Below are 20,479 nucleotides of genomic sequence, written 5' to 3' on the forward strand. Positions count from 1 at the left end.
AGCGTGGCTGATGCAGCAACAACAACACAAATATATAAATAAATTGAAAGCAACATTTTCTCAGATATAAATACCAGTTTTATTGTCAGAAAATAGACGTGCCTTCTCTGCTGCAGAGAAAAGGAGCAGAAGGTTTCAGCAGTGCATAAAAGAAACTCTAACGAAGGATATATCTCTGCTGGCACCACTCAAGTATTGAAGAAATCCCTGGAGTGGGATATTAGATTCTTATCATCACATGATTAATAATTGATGCAAGTGAAATTATTGTGGTAGAGTTGATCACACATAAAAAGAACCACGAAGCACAGTGTTGTTTGGGGGATTAATCATCTATTCCAAAACAATAGATGTTATCCCTCTATTAGGTCGGAAATTGATAAGTGATGCCAGGATACATCAATAGTGTATGAGCACTACTATCAAAGAGTAGCAGCCAGAATTTTCTTTCAAGCTTACTCCCCCGTGAGAGGCCCAGCAGGAAATAATATAAATAGCATTCACAGAGGTATACATTATTGAACCAAATCCAGTGCCTTTTTCTATCCTCGCTCATCACTAAATCCTTTGAATGAGGCAAAGGAGTGCGGGTCAGTACGCTTGTCAAAAGGAAGATGGCATTATGATAAAATGAAGACCTGCTGAAGCCTGGAAAGAGTGTGTCTGTGCGGAGGTGCTTCTCCAGGAGAATTTGTGTGCATACAAGGTTCTGCATTTGCATAACTGTGTTTGAATGCCACTCATGGAAAAGACAAATAATTGAGTGATGAGGGGAGTGTTAACTCAGCCCCTCAGGAAAGATACGCAGAGTTGTCATCCTGCTCACACACTTCCCTCACACCTCTCCCTGCCCCCTCACCCTCCTGCCTCCAATTCCCCTGGTCAAGGACATCCAGTTGACACAGCCCAAAGGGACACAAACACTCAGGTGTCACACAGGCAGCCGCTGACACCACCTCATCTTTTATCTGTCACATTGACAGTCACGACCGAACAAACTTACAAGGACGGTTTTACAGTTTAAGATAAAAGTGCAAGTAGAATAATAAAAACAGTTTCTTCCCTTCATCTGGGAAAATTGAATAGTTATCAAGTCTCCTTCATTTGGTTGACATTTAAAAATAAACGATCAATGTAAATGATGCATCGTGCAGTAAACCGTCGCCTTCCCTGAGTCACTCAGTTTTGTAACGTCATCAAAACACCCCATCCACTTCATCGGTGAAGTTAAGTTGCATCAGATAAATCTGTACACATGAGACTACAGATTTCCTCTGCTCATTCATAGAGTCTGAGAAATCTTTGGCTTGATCCTCCTCCTCAGTGTGGTTGCACCCCCTATTGGCAGCAGGCGTACAGTGCAGCTCTCTGAGGTCAGATTGCACAGTTCCCGAGGGGAAACCAGGTCTCCTGGTCAAGCATCTTCTCATCCAGTCTAATGTTGGTTGCGCCCACAAAATGCTTCTTGCTCTTCACTGTCACTTCCAGCACCATCCCATCCAGCAGTGGGAGATCCTGGTACTCTATCTGTGAATTAGAGGCAGGTATTTGGCTATTAAATAACTCTACATTCACAAAAAACACTTATTTGAGGATTAATGCATTTCTTAGAGTGTGAAAAGCTCCTGGTCAGAGTCCACAAAGTTGAACACACAACACATTCACTCTAACGTTGTTTGATTGTCAATTAAAAATAAATAAATGAGTAAAAGACATTCATCTCAATAGGGCCAGGATGTTCTTAAACATGTTTTTATTTAAGCCCAACTAAAGGTCTAAAGATAGAGGGTGTTGTGTGCTGCACAGTTTGAAAACTTATTAAATGTGAAAATTAAGTATCAGTTATAGTTATAGTATATCTGAGAATTATATAGGGTTAAGTATTAGCCAAAACAGGCCCATTTAAAAAAGAATATCAAAGGATGCTGGGATACCATGGATAGAGGAGAGAGAGGATGGAAGTTTTACCAGTTCATTGAAGGTGGGATTGTCATTATTGCGGACCACCTTTGTCTTCTTCTTGGTGCTCTGCTGAGGGTCCGGTCTCAGACAAGTAACCACATAGGCGTCAGGGTTGGAGCCGTTTGCCAGCTTCTGTTAAAAATGGAAAATAGAGGGCCTTCAACTTGAGCACACAATGTTAGGTATTTATAAGAGAAAACACATTTAATTTGTAAGTGTCTCTCTGGTTAAACGATATAAACAATGCACTACCAAGAGTAAAGGAAACTCACCACGTTCTTCAGGTGCTTTACCAAGACCGAGAGCTTACAGTTCTTAGAGTAAGAAATCTTGAGCTGGATCTGCGGACGGGCTCCTGCAATGGATCAGTGACTCAGTGCCGGTGAATTGCAGCATACCATGTCATTAACTGTATATCCTCAAGATATTTTTCAACAGAATAACAATCGATCCTCATACCTGTAACTGCACTTTGTTGGTCTGTGTTGGGGCCATCCAGGAACAAGCTGCACACAAATTCATTCTGCAAGTGACAGAGCGAGGCAGGTTTGCAAGTTAGAGCCCGTTATAACAAGAGATGACAGAATCAACCGGCGAGCAGAGGAACGTACCCCCCTGCAGGGTCCCTCAAATAGCTGCTTCAGGTATTTATTCAGCTGTGACATCTTCCTGCCCGGGGTGAATGACATATTAAACCATCTAGGAAACCTATAAGGAAGAAGACATGCATCAAAATACTGCGGGAGAAGAAAAAAAAAGCTGTTTGTGTATTTTATTCTCTACTCACTGAGGCAGCATAGATTCAATGAAGTGTTTCTGCAGCTGCTTATGGATGAGCTCAAACTCGCCGAATGTCATGTTACTGTTCAGATAACCATCATGAATGTTTACTCTCAGTTCATACACCTGCCAATTGAACAAAACAAACTCATTAGGTTGCAGGGTGAATATTCGAGATAACGCACATGTTTAAAATCTTTTGGAATTAGGCAGCTCGAGGGGAAGTTTCCCATCATAGACCCTTAAGAAGCACTCCGTTATTACAGTTTATTTCATTATCAGTCGGTTTATAGCTAGGAATATGAGATAAATACAAGTGAATTGAACAGCGGGATAACTCAGAAATATTTAATGTGCCTTTGGGGTTGAATAAAGTAAGATTAACCTGTGCTTACTATTAAAGGGGCCCTATTGTTATACAGGTTTTTGTGCATGTAAACGGTCTGCAAAGGGTAACACAAAGCACCCTTCCAGAAGGGGTTTCTCTCCCACACACTCCCTGAAAAGTCTCCATTGGACTCCTTTGTTTACTTCCTTAACATAGTGACATCAATATATAACACTCATGCTAGCACACATTTTACGTGATAGGCTAAGGGGCAGGACATCTCTAAACGTCTGACCAATCGCAACAGATCCAGCCAGCTAACCAACCAGGGTGAAAAGAGGTGCTGCAGCACAGAAAAAAAATATATAAGAAAAACAAAGACCTTTTTGAACATTAAAGCATGGAAATATGTCACAGTAGAAACACAAAACACAAGTATGGATTAGTAACCAAACAACCTGATATCAGGAAGCACAATCTGATCAAAGTGCAATGACATGCCAACACCCATCAGTAACACTAATTACCCGGCTCTGGGGAGTATTGGAAATACTTTACAAACACAGCACTGCTGTCCCAACAAAAGCACACACAGCCAGATAAGTGCCAGGGGTTATTCCTCTTTCAACAAATGTGTTTGAACCTGCCGTCAGTTTCACGTGTTTCATCAGCTCTCCTGGTTGTTGGTGCACAGGGCTTAACTTCTCATGAGCAGGCCAGCATTTTGGTCTGAATAACCACAGCACAAAGAGCAACATGCAGCCTCACCACATCTTTTCCCTTGGTTCTGTATCCCTCGATGACAGCTTCTTGGATGTTGGTGCTGGTAGCAGGGATGCTGTGCCGGGCTGTCAGATCTGGTTTCTTTCCTTGAGCCATGGTGTGTGTGAAGAAGTTGAACTTGACTGCAACACAGCCCATGCTTTCCTTGATCTTCCTACATCGGGATAGATACAAACCATTACTCAAAATAATCTGATGAATACAGTGGCAAATATAAGTTAGACAGAGGCTGGATGTTTCCTTGTGCTGCATCAAATTACTTTGTGAAGTAGGATGTGGCCTCCAGGTCCGTGTCATGAGGTCTGAGGTTGTTCTGGACATACTGCAGGTCATTCAAGTCCTTCAGTTCTGGCATGCCTGCAGGTAGCATCTAAAAAACACACCAGGAACGAGAAGGTGTTTTATTTATTTACTCTCAGACATCGCATGGAGGTTGTGACTGTGATGATGAAAGGTCTTACCAGCTCCAACAAGCTGAGTATGAGTGCAGAGCGTTTTCTGATTATGTTGTAGGCTTCACAGCAGAGCTCCACAAAGCGATGCAAGCGCTGAGGCTTCAGCCCCCCGCCTGTGATGAAGTGCTGCATCTCAGATGTGAAGATGAATGGTGATCGGTCCCTATCATTGCAAAAGAGATATGTTCTATGATTCCATACATTTCTGCCTCCCATCGCTGCTCAAACGCTAGTCTCTCTTTCAGAATGCTGCTGCTTTAATGACTTGCCTTTTAAAGTTCACAAACTTCTGTGCGTTGCCCATTATCTTGCCAAAGTCGATGTGAAACATGTGTCCACTGTGTCTCATCATGATGTTGTCATTGTGGCGGTCACAGATCCCCAGGATGAAGGTGGCCACGCACCACCCTGCACACGAGTGGATGAAGTTTAACACAGCCTGCACATGCACAGCGGGAGGGTGTTACACAAGTCAAGAAAACATGTATTAAAGGAAACATGAATGTTTAAATGTTCAGTGGTAATATAATGGTAAATGATGAAGTGTTCTTGACCTTTTCATAGTCGTCTTTAGTCTTGTTCCACACGTGAAACCATTTCTCTAGTGTGTCTTCTCGAAGTGTTCCCCCCAGACCAAACTCCTGCTGAATCTTCCCGAGGGTCACTGCGTCTGGAACCACTTCCACCAGGCCTGAGAACCACATAGTGTAAAAGTGAACATGAACTGACAGACAGAAAGATTGAAGAAAGGGGAAATATTCAAATGCATCTAAAAACTGACCCTGAGCTTGGCCTGTAGAAAGACACCTATAGGTGATCATTCCCAGGTCCAGACCCTCCTCGAGCCAAACTCTGTCCATCACACGGACTATCTGGAGCACCAGCATGTCCTGACGCAGGTTATCTCCTGTCTGAACAACGCATTAACAGAAAGAAGGTAACCGTTTACTAAAAAGGTTGCTTTATCACCCAGCAAGACAGCCTAGGTGTCAAGTCACAAGTATCCTGGTTATGCAAGGTGCTTTATAAGGTGTCCCTTTTTCTGTCACTGCATCGCTCTTCCCTGATAACATGATGTTAGCAGCCGGACATTTCCTACTTTCTATTGCTTAAAAAAATATGCTACATAACAAGGAGCTCCTCTCATGTGACTACTGAAACTGAAAAGTCTGTAATTTCAACTTTTTGGGTGTTTAAAATGCTTATGATGAAGCTACACTTTTAGTTTGTTCTGTTCTGTGATCTGACTAGGGAAAATGAGTAAGAGCAAACTTCAAAGAAAAAAGGAGAAAGTCCAGATATGAATATTATAGTATGCTTGCATGAGGCCAAGAGAGGATCTATAGAGATATTATTACCAACCTTGCAGATGACACTGATATTCTTAGCCAGAGGGTCAGAGCAGATGAATGAGATCCCCAGAGGAGCAGCATTGGAGTTGTAGAACGTACAGGCCTGTAAGCAACATATGGGAGAAGTAAACATTATGGTATGGTTCACGGATGGCTGCATATTAGATTACAGTAATAACATAAAGTGGAGTGCGCTGTGTATTATTCTTACATCCATGTTCAAGGCCTTTAAACGGACTGCAGGATCCAGTGGCAAACAACAGCTGATTCCATCTTTGAAGAAGTCATTAATCTTTTCCTTCTCTTTGTTTAAAACATTCTGCAAAGAAAAGCATAAAATGTAAGCACTTATTAAATAAAAAGCATGACTCGTGGAGTTAGTAAGAAACGGGCGAAGCTTACGAAGCACTGAGTGAGTTATTGGTAAATGTGTGGATGAGAAAACTGTTTACAGACCTTACGTCGAGCCTTATCGGCCGTGCGAACTTTGTCAGCCACCTGCACGAGCACAGACACCAGGCGGGTCTCCTGCTCCAGCTCCTGCCTCACAGCGCGGCCGCAGCCGTGCCGCAGGGCAGCCTGCACCTTACTGAACCAGCTCTGGAAGTACGGGTCAGTGTGGGCATCCTCCAGTAGCCTGCCAGCATGTGAAATATTAATGACTTTACAGCACTGGACTGGAAGATACTGTGCATCAAAACAGAAATCTAAAGATAGATAATGCATTAACCAGTTTAATGTTCACTCCGTTTTGCAACAACATCATCACAATTAACACATTTCATATGTAAAACAACATCTTTACTTTCATATGTTACAACCTTTTAAGTGAATGAACAGTGTTAGCAGTAATCCAAGTCTACAGTCACTCAGTTTGATGTCCGACTCACCAGTAGAGTTGCTGGGCAATCCGTATGTTCTTCAGTGATCTCTCCAACAGCAGCATGACCAGAGGTCCATCCAACTCCCACTCACTCTTCAGAGCCTGCAGGACAGGAGGACTGATCAAACTAACATCAAACACTGAGGCAGCTGAACAGGGTGCCACTTCTTTCTCATATTTAAAATCTGCTGGTAAGTAAGGAGATGAATGTGAAGGATGCGAAATGTTAACTGTGTCACTTGGTGTGTACAGTTATCGTTATGGGTGTGTGTTGGTGTTACCTGGACCAACTGTGGCAGAAACTCCTCTAGCTCACCATCTGGTATCTGATCAAAGTACTGAACTGCAGTCCTCCGCACAGTCTGATCATGAAAACTGAAAAAGATATATTGAAACAAACAACAGTAATCAAAGTCTAAATCATAGGGGAGCGTTGTAGGAAACCATACATGATATGAGTGTTATACGTTCTTATAGTAACTACTGTGTTTGATTGTGGTATATGAATGTAAAGATGACAGTCGGGTGTGACCAGCAAAGAGTGCAACTCCACCAAAGATAAACTCCTGTTCAGTCTGTTTTGTTTTCAGCAATCAGTTTTTGAAAGTCTTTCAAACTTTTTTTTTTTTTAACTCTTTCTGTTCCACAGTCTGTCAGTCAAGACAAAAACAGCCACGGGGAAACTCAAGAGGGATCTGAGTTATTTTTGTGGAAATCAGAGTGTGTTGCAGTGCAGAGTTTCTTCCTGTAGATATGCTCTACCTGCTTGTTAAACTGATCATCTTGGTTCCCCCTCTGCTCTTAGCCATCTCCATTCTTTAAAGGACATTTCTTAATGTAATTATTACAAATACTACATAGATTTGTTTAACCTATGATTGTTTTTAGATCTGTGATTAAAAGTGTTCTTTATTCCCATATTTATAGAGGTGTAAGTGACTGACACCTTGCCTATTCAAATGAATAATGTGTTTTAAACATATTTTGGATCTTCCCTTACAAGATGCAGATATCTTACTGCAATGATGTCATGGTGTGAATTTCAATTGAAACCTTGAAACCTTGAAACCTTCAATTGAAGACTTTAATTAAATCAATTGAAATCAGCCAAAATACTTGTCAGTTCTGTGACAGTTGCACCATATTATAATTAAATAAATATTTACGACTTTGCATATTGACTGTGTACATGTTTCTGCCTGTAAACCCACCTGTCACTGAGCAGGTAGAGGGCCTCCTCAGGCAGATGCAGGGGCCAGTTCTCTACAATAGTATAGATTTCTGTCAAGTCTTCAGGCTGCCATCGGGGGGCCCCACCCAGCAGCAGGTGGAGGAAAGTACTTGCTTTGTCACTGCAGTGACGCTTACTCCAGAGGAAAGCTGTCTCATTTTTTGTTAGACTGGGTAAGGAGAGAAAATGTCAGGTATGTTAAAGGATACAGACAGAAGGAGAAAGCAAGGGAATAGAAATCTCCTTTTCCTTATACTCACAAGCAGAGGCAGTGCTTCTTAGACACTTCCAGCATTTTCTTTTGCAAGTCCTCACAAGGATGAGTAAAGAGGATTGAACCGGGGAGCGCGATGGGCCTCTGATACTTCCACTCAAACTGATTGTGAAACTCGAGCTAGGGACAGATGGAAAGATGGATGATTGATCGGGTAATGTGTTGTGTTTTGGTCAACAGGCGGAAGAGTTGTACTGTGTTACTGACCTGCAGAATAACCTCGCTGGCTTGTCTGTGGCTGTCAAACAGAGCGGGGGAGGGAGCGGCAAGCAGCTCGCTCAGTGTGGACATACTGAGCAGAACAGTCCCCATTACCAGAGTCCTGGACAAACAGAGCAAACATAATAGGTCATTCATGGTCAATTATATTATACCATTGTCTCTAAGAGCTCAGGAATACAGTTTATTAAATGCACATGAAGTACTTTACAAGAACATAAAATTCAAAAAGGGTAGCAATAACCTTTATTTATCTGTACATAACAATGAGGGGTGTACTGGTTCATATACAAGAACAAATCAGCCTTCAAACATTAAATAAATGCACTGTGAACGAGAGAAACAACCATTTTTAAAGGCAGGATAATACTATGTTGTCTTTTTTTTCGTATCCAAAATATTCAAGGGGCCCTGGGCCACGCTATTCTTTAAAAACAAGTGAGTATGGCCGTCGAATAGCTCATTGGGTAGAGCAGACGGCCATATACTGGGGTTCGACCCAGGTTCGAATCCCACCTGAGTCCCTATGCCGTGCGTCTTCCCCTCTGTCTCCCTACTTCTCATTTGCACTACATTAAAGGCTCTGCTTGCCCAAAAAACAAAACAAAAAAACCTAGTAAGTATGTTTAAAACATATAGGAACAAAAAAAAGTATTTGTATTAATTGACTATTTGATGGCAATATGGATTTGTGTCTCTTCCTCAAAACCTTATGCAAAACATTTGTTAAAAAGAGCCCCATTTTACAAGTTGAGCTTTGCAGTAGTTAAGGCGGACACAGAGATATTTTGTTGTTCCTGCAAACCTCCAATCATACATGGAACTTGTTTCTCACAATAGGTATCACACATGAACATTTGGCACACATTCAGCATGCAATAAGGCTGATCATAAATGTCACAAGGTTAAGCATTTAGCCAAATGTGATTTATGATTCATTAACCGATTTCAAAAGCGAATATATTGACTTGGTGTAAATGATGCAGACGTCCCACCTGTTGCTGAACAGAGGATGTACAGCCCAGCCTAACAACTCGGGGTTCTTGCCCCGCTTGGAGCCCTTGAGGCGAAACGTCAACATGCTCTCATATGGCAACTCATTCACTGGAACAGGAAACACCATCCTAGGATCAGAAGCATGCAGTCATGAAGTCTCCATTTTCACTTATTCATGAATGGCAATGTTATTGTGTGAACAAGCAAAGAGGAAGTTGAACATGATGACATGACAGTATTTGTAAGAGACCCCAGAAGATTTTGTCCTCACATGCGGTCACAGTGGATCTTGTGTCCGTAAGACAAAGCGGTGCTGATGTTTTCTGAAATGCCTGTGTCACAGATCTTTGTTCCCCTGTACGTCAACTCACAGGAAACAGAGAAGCTCTCATAACTAAAAATGACAAAAAAGGAAAGAAAAATCATTGTTCTTATTAGTGGTGTGGTCAACATGTCTGTGAGCATATATATTTCAGTATTTTTGTACTTGTATCAAAATGTGTGTGCAAGTATAGTGTGGCTATAAATTAACATACTTGGTCAACCAGTTGGTCTGCAGTTTGTAGAGAGCGGAGATATTAAACTGGAGGATTTCATGGTTCTTCTCAACGTCAAGTATTTGAAAGTTCCTGGTTACTTCCTGACCTCTGAAGTCTGAATGGAAGTTGTCAAAAAAGATCTGCAGCACTTTTAGCAGCGCCTGGTGCAGCATGATCATAGCTAGAATACAGATAACAAACATTAGTTTGGATAATCATACGTGAATATACATAAAGCAAACAGGTACAACTTTAATTAAGTCCCCTACTATACAATCAATATTTCACCTGGAAATCATAGAACAAGTATCACAGTATCACAGGAGCAAGAATTCAAAATTGGTCACGACATGAAAAGCTGAGTCGGGGAAAAGGCCCCTCCCCCCAATCCTCAGGTCATGTTTAAACTCAAACTTTATATCAATCTCAACTACACATACATTATGTAAAGTGTCATTAATATCTGTCCACACACACTTACTGACAAGGTGACATCACTGTCAGAGAATGTAATCACACATACACACACACACACACACACACACACACACACACACACACACACACACACACACACACACACACACACACACACACACACACACACACACACACACACACACACACACACACACACACACACACACACACACACACACACACACACACACACACACACACACACACACACACACACACACACACACACACACACACACACACACACACAGTATTATAGTCGATGAACAGCTACTCACCAGTTTCACATTCAGACCTGTCATCAGGACTCTGTAAAACATAAAGAAACACAGATCTGTATAGTTCATCAGGGGCATTAGGAGGTATTTTTATCCACACGCAACCTTTTTCTGGTCACAATATTTCAGAGGCAGGGTATTGTAAACTGTTATAACACAGAATTACAACAAAATTAAAAAACAGTATTCTATGAAAAGAAAGAAATTGCTTTTAGCAGACTTAAAAATGTATCGCAACAACAGTTTCACAAATGTGTGTGAGATAGTCTACCAGAGTTATGGGACTGATTCTGTTGAGCCTGCCAATAGTATCCTCCAGCTCCGGACACGTGAGCCCACCCAGCAGATTGCTAATGGAGCGAACGCAGTCCACAAGCACATTAACGTTCATCCCAGACTGCAGAAACATTGAGATCAGGTATTAGAAAAGTCAGATCGACTGATTAAGCAGAATTCTCCTGAGGTAGCTAACCAAACAGTGACAAGTATGCAGTAAAAATAGTCAACATCACATACTGTAAGATGTGTGTGTGAAATATAAAATTGTCCCACTGGTTACCTTAAGCCTCATTAGCTCTGTCACCTCTCTGTTGTAGCTAGTGAGCACATTCTGCAGGCTCAACCTGACAGAGAAGAAAGGGTTAAACATGTAGAGGTAGGAAACCATGAAGCAAAGCTACCTTTCCTTATGTTTCCTGCAAACAGACTGGGGTTGACACATGACTCACTGAATAGTTGTCAATGTTATTGAGTCCATTTTGCAAAGTTGATGTGGGATGTAACATACTTGCAGGTGTTGAAGACACAGCCGGGGCGCAGGAGCTGGTACAGCTGGCATGGGGCTGCGTCATCCTCCCCCTTAGAGAACAAACAGGTGGAAATACTGACTGCTGGGAATGATGGTGTGTTTTGGATTACTATATAATCTCCTATTATTCTTCTAAAGCATGTAGGCTCATTAAATGCCAATGAAAAGGTTATTGTTATGACTATTTTTAGGAAAATCACGTTCACCTTTACTCCATTTCGCTCTTGTTGCTAAGTGCCAGCAGCCATGACGTGATGTGTAAACAGAACAAAGTCAAGAACTCAGGGTGGAGATTTTTATAAGCTACAATAGCCCTGATGATAAAGAGCTGGCTGGCAGCCAGGCAAGACAGCATTTCAAGAATGAAGACAGGCCACCCCTTTATGGTAAATGATTTCTAATGTAGGGGGGTACAGGGAAGGAGTTTGAACTGACTCACATCTCGGCACAGACGGTGTCTCTGGCTGTTCTCATGAAGCAATCGGAGGGGCACCTCTAGTTGAAGCTTGGAGTAGATCTGAATAGTCTCGTGCACACCCAGCAGTTCTTCACTAAGAAAAGATAACCAAATAAAAACAAAGGATGTGAAAACAGACAAGGTTTTAATAAAACATCATAGACTATAACAGAGGATTTATAAGTGAGAGGTGGGCTACACCGGATGGGCTCAGTGAACAGAAGTGAAAATATATTACAGTAGTTATTCAAATAAGATCGCACAGAGTAGATTAAAAATATGTAATCTTGTTAAAGACACAGTTCACAGATTCAGTGAATTTCCAGGAGGGATTTTACTGTTTTTCCCACTTTTCCCAGAGTCAGAACACATTTCTCACGACAGACTTACCATTGTGATTGTGTCGCAGTCTGAAGGAATGTCTCAGTTATACTGTGTCTTTTGTTAAGTGTTTATAGGCTCAGGCATTCAAGAATCTGGCAAAACAAAGTAAACTCAGCTGTCTCAGGTGAGGCCACAGTCCCAGCCATTATAAACTCCTGTACTATAACATCACAGCTGGGGACTTACTTGTGGAGATACTCATCGGAGTCACACAGTTTTAAATAATGCTGCCCATTGGTGCTGGGAGTGAGGTCCAGCAGCTGGAAGATTTCATCAATCAGAGTCTTCACTGTCCTGTTCACTGGATAAAAGATCAGAATTTTTTACATATGATACATTTTTAAATATAACTCTTTATTATTTATTGATAATAAATGCTGATTAGATCTCTCAGGTTCGTGCAATGTTCTGATAAGATTTTATTCCCCTGTAAAAATAGGAATGATTAAGATTTAAATTTCCCTGCAAGACAAAACAGGGCAGCCCTTTTTCTCCCAATTTCTTGATGTTCAAAATAAGTGTTTCAAGACCTACTCTAAAATGGCTCATTTTCCATCGTGGATACTTTTACTTTTGATACTTTGAGAACATTTCCCAGGTTATGATAAGTACATTTACATTGTAGTTTTGCTACTATTTGAAGTTAAAAGTTCTGAATCCACCATCGCAAACATAAATGAAAAAGCACAACTTTAATTATGTTTACTCTAGATCAGGGGTGTCCAAACTTGTTTCACAGAGGGCCACATACAGAAAAATACACGGAGAGCTGGGCCACTTATAGAGGTGAATATCGCCTCATAAGTTAAGTTACAAGTTAGCAAAACAAATCAAATGTAGGCGAATAATGCGCAATAATTTCAAATGGTTTAAGGAAAAAACAGCCTACATCCCGTCTCTCTTAAGGGTTTCATTCATTTTGTTGGCAGCTCATTCCTTAAAACAGAAGCCTCAGATTGTTTATAATAAAGGTAAATATGAAGGTTAAATTTCAAGCTTGTTATGGAAATAAGTTATTGGGCTTTTTTTTTTTTATCAACTGAGATTTGTTAGAAAATGTTTTACATTCTAAATGACTGAATTTATTTGAAATTGGGCTCATTAATATATGTTAACATATATATTTGAGAGGTACAATATAAGACAAGCAAAAGTTTAATTTGTGGGCCAAACTATGATTATTGCATTAATTGTGAGTTACTGTTGTCCTAAGTGGGTTTAAGATACCTTTGGTGGGGACGGGCAGCTGGTGAGTTCCCCACTCAGTTGCCACGCTGACTGTCACCTCCACCTGCTGCAGCAGCGCCGGGTGGATCTGCCGCACACGACTCCAGACCACACCGGAGTTATGAACGCTGTCTGTGTGCCTGTACCGTGTCATCAGTCTGCCAAAGAGGGTACAAAAAAAAAAATGGGAAGGAATTTATTCCTGTTTAAGTATGAAGACATGCTCTGTACTTATCTTTATGAATATGACTCATATGAATATGAGTCATAAAGATAAGCCTAAGTATTGTGGGCGACTGTGGCTGCAAGGGAGTACGATGTCTTTTAAACAGAAGGTTGTGGGTTCAATCCCAGTCAACATGTCGATGTATCCTAGGGTAAAATACCTAATCCTCAATGGCTCCCGAATCCATGGCCGAATGAAAAGACCTGCTAAAGTGCTATATAAGTACAGTCCATTTACCAAGTATTTTATTACATTACAGCTTTGTATCCATCTGTGATTTTAAACAAAACTTTTCCAATTCAATTAACAGGTTAATATATTTTTAACACTAACATGCCAGAAAGTTAATGAAAAACAAACTGCGGTAAAAATGTAGGAACTACATGTCATGCTCTCTTACTTGGAAGTTGCCGAAGAAAAAGAGGCCAGGGTCTTGGTGCTGCCTTCTGGGGTGTCCGTTACTGTGATGGCCCATGGGTCCTGATGTGAAAAAGAGGCTCACGCTTAGGCCTCATCTTTGATCTTGTCAATTTAAATGTGGGTCATTTCATTCAATCTCAAAAAAGTTCTCTGTATTTGCCAAAAATACTCACATGATTGTCTATTTCCGTCTTGGAACGATTCAGTTTTTGAGGAGGGGGCAGGAATTCAACGCAGCTCTGCTTTTTGGTTTTGCTGAGGGGTAAGTGTATCCTTGGGAGGGGAAGAGGGGGTAGTACACTGGCTTGGTTGACTGGCAAACAATCACTAGGAAACCTGGTTCTGAGGGGAAGGGGAGGGAGAGGGCGAGTGACTGGGGCAGGTCCATTTGTGCTTTGGTGGTCCGTATTCCCCGGTCCTCCTGGCCCCTGCCCCCTGGGAAGGCATGGAGGTTTGGGCTGGGATTCAGTTGGTTTTATGATGAGCCCATTCAAGATGGTCTCACACGGACTGTCTTCCACACACTCGTAAATATCATCATCAGCAACGAGAGGCATGGGGAGGTCACTGACACAAGCATCCTGTCTCTGGATTGGTCCATTTCGCTTTTGAGTAGGATCCATCACATTTTAAAGGAAGCTGTCCTCCTGGTTCGCACTCTCAGTGTGTCTTCACTTCATATCCAGCAGACTGCAGAACTCTGTTGTTATCAACAGAGATGTTAAGTCATTAAGTGAATTTGATCAAGTACAATTCTGAGGGACTTGTAGCACTACAATTCTTAGGTAAATATTGTGCTAGATTTACTTTTTACCTTAGTGACTTTGCAGATTTGGGTTAATCATATGAAATTGAATCAAGACTTAAATAAGACTTTAGTCACAACTGAAAAAATATTCACAAGCTATCCTGCAGCTTACAAAGGAATTAAAATTAGCCCCACCTTTACCAGCTTTGATAACACCTCAATGCATCAATAACTATAACCACAACATATAATACAACGTATATTATTCTGAAATCTGCATTATAAGTACTTTTAGTTTTGGTACTTTAATTATATTTTAATACCAGTACTTTTACTTTAGCAAGATTTTGAATGCAAGACATTTAATTGAAACAGAGTATTCCTGCTCTCTGTTAGTTCTACTTTTACTTAAGCACACAATCTATCTCAGTAGATAGATGTGAATAAATGCAGGCATGACAAACCGTTTTATGACTCGAGTCTAACTGAAGCTGCAGGTTCACCATGGTCTAATAATTAACAAGCGTTCAAATCTTAACAGGAAATCCACCGGCGCTCGCGCCACAATATCTATGGAAAAGTTATGTGAAATGAAACCTGTGAAAGTCTTCTATCTGTCTGTCTGTTCTGTCATGTTATTCAATTAATATACTACATGTACTAGTCCCCACATATTAACAGCACGTTTACCACTTAGAGAACCTACAAGTAACTCGATATCATTGCAGAGTATTTCATTTACTGTTTCCAACTCACCATCAAAGCTCTGATAACTGTGATTCCTGTTTACTCATCGTGTATCGACCGGAGTGAAAGCGTGTATGAAGCAATGCTCAGCTAGTTAGACCTGTCAAACATTTCAGATTCCCATCTGGGTTTCCTTACCCCTCCCACTGTCCCTCCTGTACTCCCCCTTCCTGAAGCCACAGCAAATGTCCCTCTGCTGGAGGCAAGAGAGCAGTACACTGGCAGTGAGATAATCAAACTAAAAATCCAGATCATTTTCCAGTTTTCTTCTTTTTTACGATGTTCATCATTTTAAGCAATAACCAAAATACAGTGTGAGCAGTAATACATTATTCATATCATAAATGTGATTTTGATATTAATAAAAAGGTATTAGACACATATATCCAGGTCAACTAAACTAAGAAACTGCATCACATCCACTCCTCACTCAGGAATGTCATTGAGCAGGTTGACGCTCTGTCATGTTCGCACTGTGTTTCTTTTGTGAAGGGAAATGAAAGAAGGCTGAAGGACATGTTAGTTCGCAATCATATGACAGTTAAGGTAAGTTTAAATGACTCCATTTTTTTCGGGGGGGGTGGGGGGGGGATGTTTTGGACATTAGAAGGCATCCTTCGAACTGTAATCTATTTCTTAGTCATGTCAATTGAAACATTCAACAAAGTGCATTCTGATTTTTGGATTAGAAATCTCTTAGTTTGACTATTGCAATATTTACGAGGATTTCAAAAACCCAACATGGCATTTTAGTGGGAATGACAGCAACGGCACTCCGCTGAATGTGTCACCAAGGTGTCAGCTGAGGTGCACGACACATAGGAGTGTACTATATGGACGAGGAGAAGCAAGAAATGCATTTCAACCACACAACTCCCCACATTTCACCCTCCCAAAAAACCAAACCTGGATCTCCTGGGTACTTTGCACTCATCCCAATTGTACTGCTCATATTGATTGGATGTGCGGTGGCAATGGTAAGAATACCTTTGCATATTAAGGCACACATAGCTGAATGATAAGTATTTTAAAGCTGTTTTTGTTATGCTTATCTTTAGGTTTATTATTTCAGAAGAAAGTCAAGGTAAGCAGGTTTCTGTGATTTATGCATCACTTTTAGATCAATTTGATATCTTTTACGTTGTGTTAAAATGTATTTTGTATACTTTTGTACAGATTAGATGAGCTACGTCACAGGATGATTCCTCTGTACACCTACGACGCCGCAGAGGAGCAGGACCAATGGGATGACGCTGACAGGGAGGAAGACGAGGAGCTGGCTGTGAGCAAACCTTTCAACTTGACAAACGACTAAATACATTTTATATCACATCCATGCATGGCTGGTACTGTGAATGTAAACTTATTAAGATTTGTTCTTTATTTTCAGGAACCTTTATACAAGAAGGGGAAGCTGTCCTTTTCATCTGAATATGGATTATGAACTGGAAATCAATCAAAAAGTTGCCATGACGACAATTTATTCATTTATATTTTGTATTGCCGATGATTTACAAATATAGACTTAGTGCTTCATGAAGTTTGAAGACATCTGAGTGTCACTCATCAGCCACTAGCACCACATCCATGTTCATCATGTTCATCTGCACAGCGGTTGCCACTGTGATCCTTTATATGCTTCAACTTTTTGTTTTCTTTTTTTGAGAATTTAAGTGTTTTGAAGGATTAAGCAAGATGTTATTGTTGAGCAATAAACTGAACGTTTAAACCAAAATTAAAAGCTTATGTTTTGTGTGATATTCTAATAAACATTAATGGGTTAGGCTTGAAGAGCAACACACACACACACACACACACACACACACACACACACACACACACACACACACACACACACACACACACACACACACACACACACACACACACACACACACACACACACACACACACACACACACACACACACACACACACACACACACACACACACACACACACACACACACACCTGTCTCTGCTTGGCAATCAGAGTGTGCTGCATGTTTGGAGGATCCTCAGGTTGTTCTGGAGGGTTTTACATACAGAAAGATGGGATCACAAACAAAGAGCAGGTAATCATTTAAGTAAAACAAACAATTCAGACTAATAATTAATACATTGGGTTATTAGATGGAATTATATTTCCTTTCTGTATCCTTTTAACATCAGTCTGGATCTGTTGGGGACATGCTGGTTCCTGTCCTCCATCCTGTTGGCTGCAGCTCTGGTGCTCCCCGCTCTGAGTCTGGACAGCCTGCTGTGTAACTTCTGTCCTCTGCAGCACAAAGGCAAGTCCTGTCCCGACATCAGCAGCCAGTGTCTGCCTGATCAGCGCTGCTCCAGCTCCAAAGGACACTTCGGCTCCCTCCACGTCCTCTCTGCTCAGGGATGCGTGGACGCTGAACTCTGTGGCTCCCATAAGATGGACTTTTTTCGAGGGGTCAAGTACAACGTCAGTCACACCTGCTGCTGCAAGGACAAATGTAACAGCCGGGCAAACACTGACACTAACCTGAAGAAGCTACTGGGGATGCTCGCAGACAAACTACATTACCCTAACATCACCAGTGTTCTTAGAGAGGAGCCTTGGGATTCATGTGCAAATTACACATCTTCAAAAACCTTACTTACCAATAAAACCTAAAAGTGTTTGTATAAAGCTGGGGTGAGGCCTGTCAGCCATAGGTGCATACCCGAGTTTTCAAACGGTCACTAGCATTTCAACAGATGTTTGTGATTACCAGTGTTTTACCTAAATTACTTGGAAAATGAGAGACAAAATGCTTCATTGTCAGTGTTTCATGTACATTTTTGCTCCAGAGAGAAAAGGGTGGACAGCTATCCTCCTGGTATACTCGATAAACACAATTTATGTGGTAACTTGTGAATTCAGCAAAATAAAAGCACCATGATTAAACCTTGGTTTAGTTCCTTCGTGTTGATTTTACAAGCAGGTGTGCGGGGAGGTGTGGCATGTGCATGAAGATCTCAGTGGTGAGACAAGAGTTTATCAGGAGAAGCTCTGAAAGGATTTGACCGGAATTAAAATCTTTACAAATGTGCAGGTGAGTCTTCATAATGCTCTTTGTATCTTAAGTTGCACACCTTTCTGACATCACTTTCCACATTTCCAGCCTTGAGCACTTTGAAAGTGACAATCAGTAGACTCTACTGAGTCGAGATTACTGACACCTGTGTGGAAGAAGAAAGGCTTGAATGAACATTTCAACAGATTTATCTGACCATGTCTTCTTATGTTATTAAAATAAAAGAAATGGAGGATGACAAGTGATTAAAACTTCACATTGACTTGACTATTTTCAAGTCAATGTATTAGTCTAGTGGAGTTTTACAGAGGCAATCGTGTTACAAAAACAATAGCCTTGTGTTTTTTATTGGACTCTAAAGCAGTTTTGTCAAGTCTGAGATAAGTCTAATTTATAAAGATTGGTTTTGGCTCTGAGACCACAAATCTTTAGCAGAAGGTGTGGCAAATGGGCAATTTACCTATGAAAAAGACTAGCTGCATTGCATTATGGAAAATGTAGGATTCCGTGCATTCGGAACTTGCTGCACACTGTTTTACAAACCTCACAAGTGCTGTATCTTAATGGAAGTGCAGTACTAAACTGTGGATACATTATTTTGTGGTTTCTTTTATCGCCACAATATAAGGTCATGAGGTCAGTAAAATTTAAAAAATGCTTCCCACTAACTTTGCAGGCCGAACATGTCTCAGCTCCTGCAGGCTCCTGCTCTGTGGATCTACCTGCTCCTGCCCTCGCTGCTCTGTGAAAACATGCGCTGCTACTACAGCCCCATCCTGGAGAAGGAGGAGAAATTTGAGCTCATCGTGACAGAGTGCCCGCCTGATGAGATGTGCTTTAAGGCAGAAGGTCACTACGGAAACTACAGCGCCCTGTCTGCCAGGGGCTGCATGGCAAAGAAGACCTGCAGCCGGGTGCACGAGATCCGCATCAAAGGAATCGTCTACACCATGAGCTACGGCTGCTGCGATTCACCGTACTGTAACACCTGCCCTGGGGTCTTCGTCCAACCTCTCTTCATCACACTTACACTTATGACTGTAGCTGTGATGGCCGGCATCTTGTGACTGAAGACACCTGAAATTCTATGTGATGAGCATTTTTAAGGGTTCATGTTAAGGGGGGGGAAATGTTTTTATTGTTCAGTGCCCAGAGGCGCTACTGCAGCCTCAGCATGTAATGCAGAGGCACCAGGAGTGGCTGGTGAACGCCCAGAAGACACTGCGGTGTGCACCATAGTGATGCCACAGATTTGAACATTTGTTTTTAATATCCTGGTGTTTTCATAATGTTTCAATGTCCTTTAAATAAATATTTGAATAAGAAGTTATATTTTGATGTTTTGTAACCTTATCAAACTCCTTTCTTTCACACAACACGCACAAACAAATGGGATGGCGATATGTTTTTTCTTGTCAACAAACTATTTAATTAATTTTCTTTCTTTCTATACAGAATTATAATTTTAAAGATATGTTTTATTTAGTGAACACTTGCTATAAAATCCTCTTTACTGACAGGTGTGGCATACTGTATGAAGACGCTGACATCAGCCTTTTGTGTGCATATAATTTGACCTAGAGCAAATCGAAAGGGCTGCCCCTTCCTTGATATTCATGTGCAGTGTAACTTCTCTCTCTGTTTTATAGCACTTAATTGTTTTCCAAAACTATTCAAAACAATACAATAAGACACACTTTTCTACTGGGGGAGATGTTCCTTCATCATTATGAACATGGGAACTGTAGTTTATTTCGAGTTGATCGCACATACACCATCCTGCTGCTTCTAACACTTATTAAATTTGTGTCAGAAAGTAATCTGAAAATAATCGCCAACACATGCAGTGAAA

At 41.1% G+C, this 20,479-nt stretch overlaps 4 protein-coding genes across 6 annotated transcripts; 3 read left to right on the forward strand and 1 right to left on the reverse strand.

Annotated features, from left to right (window-relative positions):
• Positions 1-61: 61 nt before the first annotated feature.
• Positions 62-15,706, reverse strand: pik3c2g (phosphatidylinositol-4-phosphate 3-kinase catalytic subunit type 2 gamma). The gene is made up of 33 exons (XM_063910906.1): positions 15,587-15,706; positions 14,256-14,782; positions 14,063-14,142; positions 13,437-13,594; positions 12,396-12,510; positions 11,808-11,919; positions 11,348-11,418; positions 11,120-11,183; positions 10,832-10,957; positions 10,561-10,591; positions 9,800-9,983; positions 9,535-9,657; positions 9,263-9,391; positions 8,256-8,370; positions 8,035-8,168; positions 7,755-7,943; positions 6,825-6,918; positions 6,551-6,645; positions 6,117-6,297; positions 5,872-5,979; positions 5,671-5,763; positions 5,090-5,219; positions 4,863-4,999; positions 4,578-4,747; positions 4,315-4,471; positions 4,114-4,223; positions 3,839-4,007; positions 2,750-2,868; positions 2,574-2,670; positions 2,422-2,485; positions 2,235-2,317; positions 1,969-2,094; positions 62-1,527 (listed from the first exon to the last, which is right to left on the reverse strand). The coding sequence occupies exons 2-33, from the start codon at positions 14,703-14,705 to the stop codon at positions 1,375-1,377; spliced, it is 4,167 nt and encodes a 1,388-aa protein (XP_063766976.1). The 5' UTR covers positions 14,706-14,782; positions 15,587-15,706; the 3' UTR covers positions 62-1,374.
• Positions 14,849-17,040, forward strand: LOC134882911 (small integral membrane protein 29-like). Of its 3 annotated transcripts, none has more exons than XM_063910935.1 (6): positions 14,849-14,867; positions 16,070-16,123; positions 16,331-16,554; positions 16,636-16,661; positions 16,754-16,859; positions 16,968-17,040. In XM_063910935.1, the coding sequence occupies exons 3-6, from the start codon at positions 16,411-16,413 to the stop codon at positions 17,019-17,021; spliced, it is 330 nt and encodes a 109-aa protein (XP_063767005.1). In that variant the 5' UTR covers positions 14,849-14,867; positions 16,070-16,123; positions 16,331-16,410; the 3' UTR covers positions 17,022-17,040. The 3 variants fall into 3 exon arrangements, with proteins under 3 accessions (XP_063767005.1, XP_063767016.1, XP_063766997.1); XM_063910946.1 differs by having other exon boundaries at positions 14,852-14,867; positions 16,373-16,554; XM_063910927.1 differs by lacking the exons at positions 14,849-14,867; positions 16,070-16,123 and having other exon boundaries at positions 16,163-16,554.
• Positions 17,041-17,523: 483 nt separating this feature from the next.
• LOC134882925 (protein Bouncer-like) lies at positions 17,524-18,497 on the forward strand. Its single transcript, XM_063910956.1, has 2 exons — positions 17,524-17,652; positions 17,750-18,497. Exons 1-2 carry the CDS (start codon positions 17,630-17,632, stop codon positions 18,222-18,224), a joined length of 498 nt encoding a protein of 165 aa, XP_063767026.1. The 5' UTR covers positions 17,524-17,629; the 3' UTR covers positions 18,225-18,497.
• Positions 18,498-18,502: 5 nt separating this feature from the next.
• bncr (bouncer) lies at positions 18,503-19,953 on the forward strand. Its single transcript, XM_063910916.1, has 2 exons — positions 18,503-18,645; positions 19,304-19,953. Exons 1-2 carry the CDS (start codon positions 18,638-18,640, stop codon positions 19,692-19,694), a joined length of 399 nt encoding a protein of 132 aa, XP_063766986.1. The 5' UTR covers positions 18,503-18,637; the 3' UTR covers positions 19,695-19,953.
• The last annotated feature ends 526 nt before the right edge of the window (positions 19,954-20,479 follow it).

Source organism: Eleginops maclovinus, chromosome 2, assembly GCF_036324505.1.
Source record: "Eleginops maclovinus isolate JMC-PN-2008 ecotype Puerto Natales chromosome 2, JC_Emac_rtc_rv5, whole genome shotgun sequence".
Classification (NCBI taxonomy): domain Eukaryota; kingdom Metazoa; phylum Chordata; class Actinopteri; order Perciformes; family Eleginopidae; genus Eleginops; species Eleginops maclovinus.